This window comes from Berghia stephanieae, chromosome 14, assembly GCF_034508935.2.
Source record: "Berghia stephanieae isolate SIO BIC M18660-M18661 chromosome 14, UCSD_Bste_1.3, whole genome shotgun sequence".
Classification (NCBI taxonomy): domain Eukaryota; kingdom Metazoa; phylum Mollusca; class Gastropoda; order Nudibranchia; family Aeolidiidae; genus Berghia; species Berghia stephanieae.
In genome coordinates, this window is record NC_088373.1 from 21,235,346 (window position 1) to 21,244,318 (window position 8,973).

Here is an 8,973-nt window from a genome sequence, read left to right on the forward strand (position 1 = left end):
TGTATGTGTGTATGTGTGTATGTGTGTATGTGTGTATGTGTGTATGTATGTATGTATGTATGTATGTATGTATGTATGTATGTATGTATGTATGTATGTATGTATGTATGTATGTATGTATGTATAGCAAAAAAGGCTATCTTATGATGAAACACTAGTACTGCTTTCGGCTGGACACGTGTTTTCAAAATGGCAATAATCAATAAAATCGGGCACTGTTTCCAAATGCTTTGACATGATCATGATATGTAATGTTTATTTCTAAATGACAACTCTTTGATAAGAGATACCCATGAATGATTGAATGGATCATATATGACAGGTTGTGCAGTGAGATGTAGCAAAGGATAACATTTATTATTTTAAAAGATAAATAATTTATTTTATTTTAAGTATGTTCCAAAATACAAACTACCAAATTATGTAAACGCACAACAGACCTGCCAACCTTTTGAAAATGAAAAGAGGGACACCTGACCGAACTGAACATGCTTACGACGCAAACCATTTTAACCGTAAACGATAGAACCCCATATAATTACTTGAAATCCATAGTAAATAAAGTACCTAGAGGTTTTTTTATTATTATTATTTTCTTTTTATTGATTCGATTCTTTCTACTTTGATTTGTTTAGTTTTTTTATAGATTCTATTTTATTTATTTTTTTTTTTTTTAAAGAAAATAATTTTCAAAAATGAAGGACGGCTTGGCGCAAATGCGGGACGGTTGGCAGGCCTGGCACAATCAATCTGACCTGCGTGACAATCCCGAGTTGGGGGAGGGGGGGGGGGGTGGAGGTGAATTTATTAAACAATCATACGTGCATATTTTTAGTACAATGCAACAAAATGACATATTGCATCGTTTCCTATATCTCTTACTACTATTATTGTGAGTTACAAATGTGGCATTATAATTATAATTCCTTCCATAGCAATGACCAAAATGTTAAATTCTTCACACTTCACAGAGTAGGCGGACTTTTTAAACAGAATTATTATTATCATTGACTGACCATCATCCATCATCCCCATTATAAATATTATAATTGCATGATACACAGCTGATCAGGCATACTGATACATGTGTGTGTGCGTGTGTGGCAAAGAGGTGTGCATTTATTGGAGCAAACACACACACACACACACACACATTATATATATCGATGGCCCGTTGATCAAACCTCTGAAGTTATGTCTTTGCAAAGGTCAACTATATATCCATACATCCACATATATATATATATATATATATATATATATATATATATATATATATATATATATATATATATATTATATATATATATATGGAGGAAATGGAGGACATAGAAACAATTGTATCAGCAAAAAAATACGTGACTGGCCTTATACATATATACATATATATACACACATATATATACACGGTAAGCGGATACGTGTTTACAAAGCTGAGTGTTCAACCAGCTAACTGAACTATGTCCTATATTCATAAAAAAAAATTTTGACGCACAAAACAAACTTCAAAAGGTTTTTTTCTTTGTTGTTGTTTTTTTATATTTTGGCGAAGTTTTAAACCACCGTGTACTTCTCTTGCCTCAGGACTACTTACTGGGCATTACAGCGGGAAATCACGGATTACAACAAAACGTTGCCACAGGCACCAAACAACAACTGTGTTTCATGGGCATTAAGGCAAGAAACCACAGTATTACAACAAAACGTTGCCACAGGCACCAAACAACAACTGTGTTTCATGGGCATTCATATTTCACAAATGGAAGGAATCGAAGGAGGAGGAGGAGAAGAAGAGGAAGAATAACAAGAAGACGTATGAGAAAAGTAAGGAAAAAGGAAAGTGGGGAGGGGGGGGGGGGGAATAGAAAGAAAGAGAAGAAGAAAGGAAGAAAGAAGAAAGAAACAATAGATAAACAGTGTTGGAGAGAATGAGATTGATGAAGTGGTACTATCATGGGGGGCAGAAGACGTATAAGAAACGTGAGAAGAAAGGAAAGTGGAGGGAAGAAAAAGAAATAGAAAGAAAGAAAATAAGAAAGAAAGAAAGAATAGATAAACAGCGTTGGAGAGAATGAGATTGATGAAGTGGTACTCACTATCGTGGGGGCAGCAGACGTATAAGAAAAGCAAGAAAAAAAAAGGATAGTGGGGGGTGGGGGAAGAAGAAATCGAAAGAAAGAAAGAAAATAGATAAACAGTGTTGGAGAGTGTTTGAGATTGATGGAAGTGGTACTCACTATCGTGGGGGCAGCAGACGTATTCCACACCATTGAAATGTCCCAAACGGTTACAGTAGAGCAACATACCAAAGGACTCCAAGTGCATGCCCTTGTCGTCGCAGGCATCATCTGCCACACGGTTCCAGTGGGAGAACTCCTTGCACTGGGTAATGTCATGACGGTGATCAAACTCACAGTGCTGGGGGACCAAGAGGGCATCAGACTGGAATCCGCCAACTTAGATGAGAAGGACAGAAAAAAATAAAAATAAATAAAAGACAAAACTATGTCAAAATCATACCAATACGCCAAGGAATAGTTTATAGTTGGTGACAGAGCTGTGGGGCAGCGTGGCTCAGCGGTACGCTCTTTGCTTCGTACCCGAAAGGTACCGAGTTCGATCACCTGACGCGCTGTGTGGCCCTGAGCAAGTCACCCCAACCTAACTCACTTTGCGTCGCTGCTCTGCGACTGACACCTAGGTTATTCCAGTCTTCCCTTGGAATAGACCCTAAAGACAAATTTAGACAAATTTCCCCATGGGGATGAATAAAGTGAATGTTATTGTTTTTTAATTTTAATTATTAAAGAGAAAAGGTTAATAGGGATGAATACACACGAAGAGCACACAGGAAGAAAGGGCAGAGTCACATGTCAATTTTTCTAGAACTTATTTTTCAAATTTGAATACAAAATTTAAAGATATAATAAATACAATAAAGTAATAATGAATAAAAATATAAGTAATTTGTTTAAATAAAGTAATTTGACCCATCTCTATTGACCATACATTGCTTGAATGGTAAGTAAATGCAGAGAATATTTCTCAAACAATAAAAGTCGTGAAGACACAGACTGTTGAATGAGTCCATTAGTAAGGGAAAAAAATAAAAGGAAAAAAAATAAGAAGCTGGAAGACATAATTTTGAATTTTATAATCTTCACCTAAACATCTGAAAGGCCTGACGTGGTGTGTGTGTTGACGTCCAGCATTTCCCATGGGCCAGTTGGAGATGTTGTAGAAACGGGAGGATTCCACTACATTGGTGATGTTGTGATCGGGATATACCTGGGATTAATATTGAAATGGCATGCTAATTAAAAACATACACCAGTACCTTTGTGTAGAAATCTCTACCGTCTTAAGGAAAAAGACCGGGTATGTGGCCTCTTATTGCAAGTAAACACACAGCCTTTTTCCTTAAGACGAAGAATTGCAGGTCTGAAAACCGAACGCAAATATATGGGGTTGATTTAACATTGTTTGTATTTGTAATGGACAATAGGTTGCATTGAAATATGTGAGAGTATTTCCATTACAACCATGCATGAGCTCATAAAAGGTTATCAGACATGCAAATATGTGTTCATAGACTAGTCCAAGTACCAAAATAATTTCTCTTAACATTAATTTTGTGTTTACTAAAGCTTAAGATAAGAAAAGAAAATAAAAAAAGAATGGGAAGCTGATTGGTACAGCAAAATTTTGGCTGCCTCTCAGAGAATAATTATGAAAAATAATAATAATAAATAAACTCATTAGATTTTTTTGGATCAATAAAAATCTAGACAGAAAATCCTATGCGAATCATATTTATTCTCTACTGTCACAAAATTCAATGACAGCAGTAGGTAAATAATTAAGTCTTTATTCAATCGACTCAGACCAACATGAATTAAATAAATTTTAAAAAAATAAAAATAAAAGAGAATCTTTAATAAAAAAATCGTTAAATATAAATTTAAAATATACGAATGAAAATGTCATGCTTATTTCTATACCTTTTTACAATAATTTATATATATATATATCTTTTTACAATAATTTATTAATTCCTTTTCACAACAATAAATTGAATAATTTATATACCTTTTTACAATAAGCCAGCACATCTTCCAAGGTGTCGGGGCAGTCCTGTGATCGGTCCGAGATCCACCCATTGACACCCCTGTGCATGGCAGGCCTATCACAGATGAATGCCACCATTGGTTCATATTTGTCCTCCAGGCTGGCACCAGACAACACCTTCACATTGAAAAATAGACAAAATATGGTTAGCAAATAGAAAAAAAAACTTTTGTTGTTTTGTGGTACCCTACTCCCCAATTTGCCAGCTTAGGTCATCGGAGATCCAGCTACTAAAAGTAAAAGTGCCAAAAACACGGCTACTAATTTTGGTGATAGATCTTTATATAAAGCAGGACCAACCATTTAGACTCGCTTCCTTTGTCAGTAAGGCTCTCGGGCAGAGTAGAAAATTTTAAGAAAAACCTAAATATACTAATCTATCTTTTAAAAAATAAATTTTATTCTTATTGATGAGTAAATTATACGTTTTATTTTTTTTTATTCCATTTTGTTGAATGTCAATTTCATTTTGTAAAACTTGCATGGTTAGTGTGTGCGACTGTTGTTTGTGTCTGTTTGGCTCGGTTCAAGTGTGTTTATGGCTTGACAAGTATATTGAAAAGCGCTTTTATGCTTCAGCATTTAGTGCTATAAAAGAACACTTTATTATTATTGTTTAGGTTATATCAGCACCAGTGTAAAGGAGGAAAATGGGATAGTAAAAAGTTCTAGAATTACAATTAAAGCACCCAAGAGAAAGTAAGACATAGGGGAACTGGGAACAAATAGGGATGAGATGTAGATTCCAACAGCATACCACCAAAGTACTTAGTTTGATATTACCTATGTCTCATCCGGGCAGAAGCACAAGATCCAACAGAGGAATACACCTTTATACATTCAAAATAGCAAATATAATAAAACATAACAGAGATGATTTACAAGGAAAAAAACATCATCTCCCAAAACAATAACTATGCATTTGACTGTTTCCCTCCCAGGCAGGTCTCTGGCTAGGGCCAAGACAAAACCAAGTAACCTCATTCCAAGACAAAGAAAGAAAGCATGTTGGAAAACAGATATAAGGGGATAGAAGTAGAAGACACAGTAAGTGCTATGGGAGGTCAGGAACCCCACCCAGGAAAAAGACTTTGTGAAGACCATGGACCACTACATTGAATGGTAATGGTTAAGACAGAATCTTTTAAAAAGTCCTGCTAAATGAGAAAAAAAAAAAAAAAAATGAAATACCAACTTATTACTCCAACTAGCCAGACTGTGCCCTTAAATTGAGGGCATGTAAACAAGCACCATACGTACACTGGAGACAAAAACAACATTATACTAATGCACCCAGAAAAAATGAATTTAAAACTTAGACCAGAAAACTTGTCTTTCAAAAATTGATTGATTAAAATGACTCATCATCATCATCATCACCATTTGCCTTTTTCACACTGGATCAGGGTATAGGCCACAGGCAAACAGGTTCCATCCTTCTCTATCCTGCGCTAACTTTTTTTTATCTTGCTCCGTCTCATCAACTTCTCTGTATATCAGTATCAGCTTCTTTAATTCTTCTCCATGTTCCCTGTGGCCTTCCTATTGATCGTATGCCCTGAGGAGCCCTACTTTCTTTGTTATAGTGGAATCATTCTTTCTAAGGGTGTGTCCAATCCACCTACATCGTCTTCATCTTGATAAAAACTCTCAGACCTAAGACCTTGCCAATCAATGTCATAATATGTGTGTTTCCCAGTACATGGCAGCAAATAGCTACTGTTATTATAAATAACTACGAAGGGTTGTTAATTAAAATTGGTTCCTACGTTTATCAATCACTATTACGTAACAAATGATTGTTATGGTATAATTTTATGTCTAGCACAAAAAGTTTTAAAATTTGACACTTTTTTGTGACTAACTATGTCCTTTGATAGGTGAAATGATACATGATGGACAAGGCATGATTTTTCATTAGGATTGTATTCTTTGTTTTGTCGTTTTAATTTTTCTCTTTCTTAAATGAAATGCGTTCCATGATACATAAAAAGAAATGAAAAAGCCCACACATTTTCAGTTTTATTCCAAGATGACAAAATTTTGTTTTTAACAATGCCCAAGTAGCGTTGTAAGTGAAAAAACAAAAAATACAGACATTATGTGGTTTTATTAAAAATTATAATCTGTGATTCAAAAGAGAATTATTCCAAATTATTCCTTTTATGGTGAATATGTGCGGCTATGTGATCTAGTGGTGTATGACACTCGCTTTCGATCGGAAGGTGCCATGTCACGTCCTACAACTACACGTTAAGTGTTGCTGTTGGCCAGGGACCCCTTGTAAAGCGCTTTGAGCATGTTTAGTGGATATTGCGCTTTAGAAGTGATAAACATTTTTTTACTCTTCATTGTAACAGTAACACAAAGTACTGTAACTTGTAACCTCTCCAGGCCTGCTGACACCTGAGGCGATGTAAGGGATCTCCATCTGGTCCTGTCAGCAGCTATTATTTTTGGGGCCATTTCGAGGGACAGACCTCTCTGTGTCCTTCTCTAACGTACGTCTCCAAGTCTCCTTGGGGACCCTCACTTCCTCTTTCCTTGGGGTGTCCATCGCAGAGCCCTTCTTATCAGTGTTTCATCAGGTCTGCGACAGACATGCCCCAACCATTGCCATCTTCTCCTTTTAATTAAATGAGACTCTCCAGAGATAAAGTAAGGCACCCACTCTCATAGCCATACCATAGCCATAGTAAAGTAGATAGTCTTAAGTCTAAGTCAAAGTCTTAGATTAATGAATGAATGGTTGCTTGTTTAACGTTGGCTCCTGTACTGTAAACATGTGGTGAGGAAGAAGCAGTTGGCGTTGACAGAGTTGAATAAAAGTAAAAGTGTCTACACTAGACTCTTCTTCTACTTCGGTTGAGGTTGCTCTACGCTACACAGTCTAAAATCTACAGTCAGTACAGTAGTGACAGTAGAGTAGGACTCATTTTGCTGTTCCCCATTCCCGTCGATTTGGAAAGGAAATTATTGGAATGTGCAAGCTGTGCAAACTCATCAGCGCATCAGTGCAGTTCTCTCTGTCTCAAGTGTCAGAATCCGAATGAGTGATCAGTCAGTAGATCAGTAGAGAGAAGAGGAGAATGGTGAGAACAAAAGTAAACGGCAGAGGCAAAGGCACAAAGGAAGGGATTGGCAACAACAACAAAGTAGATAGTGAAGTGTGTGACAATTGAACAAGTTATATTTAATTCACATACCTGTATCAATCCCAAGAGGGTGCAGATGCTACTAAAGTAGCCGAAATATTTCATCTTGGCTAAATATCCAAGAATTCCAAGTAAAGAAAATATAATCCGTGGACTGGTCTAATTGACAGTCGGTCTCATTCAACAGTGTCTTTTACTCTTGCTCTGAACAAAATGTCTGACGTGACGTCACAACATGAATGCAACAGTGTATTTGATTGGTTAGAACTAATATATTTCAAGCATTATGTTTATTTATGACAGGTGAGGATTAAAATAAAGGATAGTTGGATTACTGTCAAAAACAAGACATAATTATCTAAAGCAGAATCCGAGGAAATTAAATAAATGCAATAAAGGGTTTTTAATAAATCGGAAGTCTAAAATAATAACTAAAACATCCACAGCTGGCCTGTGAAAGTGAACCAATGAAAATTTCCGTTGTAACAAGCATTCGACTAGCTTTTGGTATCGAAGGATAATTTCGACGGGTATCGTAGTAAGAAATAATGAATAGAAAAGTGCCAGAAGACAACAGAGAATAAAAATTTTTTCGCGGCGGTGGTGGGGTTTGAACCTGCGACCTTATTGGTACGACAACTCCGCCTGGCAGGTGAGAGCGTGGCTCTACCGTGTGAGCTATCCACGAACACAAAAATATTCGTTTCAAACTCAAAGTCATTACTAGATCCCTCTCTCACCCACTTCTTGAGATCGCCGATTCGTTCGTACACCACCATCGCGAATAATTTTGACCAGCAGTTAAGCTTAATAGCCAATATTCTCAACACAAACATATAACATAGAAACGATTGAGACATTGAGTATGCTCCGGTGTATGGGGTGAATTTTAATTCAGAAAAGCGAGTGGAGCAGGCACTTATGTTGGTAACAACAAGATATGAAGTGAATAGAAAAGTGCCAGAAGACAACAGAGAATAAAAATTTTTTCGCGGCGGTGGTGGGGTTTGAACCTGCGACCTTATTGGTACGACAACTCCGCCTGGCAGGTGAGAGCGTGGCTCTACCGTGTGAGCTATCCACGAACACAAAAATATTCGTTTCAAACTCAAAGTCATTACTAGATCCCTCTCTCACCCACTTCTTGAGATCGCCGATTCGTTCGTACACCACCATCGCGAATAATTTTGACCAGCAGTTAAGCTTAATAGCCAATATTCTCAACACAAACATATAACATAGAAACGATTGAGACATTGAGTATGCTCCGGTGTATGGGGTGAATTTTAATTCAGAAAAGCGAGTGGAGCAGGCACTTATGTTGGTAACAACAAGATATGAAGTGAATAGAAAAGTGCCAGAAGACAACAGAGAATAAAAATTTTTTCGCGGCGGTGGGTGGGGTTTGAACCTGCGACCTTATTGGTACGACAACTCCGCCTGGCAGGTGAGAGCGTGGCTCTACCGTGTGAGCTATCGTGGCCTTCGTTATACTAGAGGCCCAAGACTGGATACAGTGACGTCACTCTCTAAATCATAACAAGTGAGAGAGAGGAGACAGCGAGCCGAGCGGGCGGCTGTGTGTGTTACCAGTGAAGCGAGGCAGGAAAAAACATAGATTTTCCAGATTGGAACTTTTGTGGCCAACTTTTAGGAAACCCAGATTTAAAAAATTCGATATGCATTATTT

At 37.0% G+C, this 8,973-nt stretch overlaps 1 protein-coding gene across 1 annotated transcript in view; it reads right to left on the minus strand.

The window, feature by feature from the left end:
• Positions 1 to 7,795, minus strand: part of LOC144960162 (amyloid-beta precursor-like protein) — an 82,474-nt gene extending 74,679 nt beyond the window's left edge. The window contains exons 1-4 of the mRNA XM_078893169.1: positions 7,335 to 7,795; positions 4,090 to 4,245; positions 3,165 to 3,288; positions 2,238 to 2,456 (exon numbers count right to left, since the gene is read on the minus strand). Of these exons, the coding sequence (XP_078749295.1) occupies positions 2,238 to 2,456; positions 3,165 to 3,288; positions 4,090 to 4,245; positions 7,335 to 7,388 (553 nt within the window). The 5' untranslated portion in view covers positions 7,389 to 7,795. The remainder of the gene's footprint in view (positions 1 to 2,237; positions 2,457 to 3,164; positions 3,289 to 4,089; positions 4,246 to 7,334) is intronic.
• Positions 7,796 to 8,973: the final 1,178 nt, after the last annotated feature.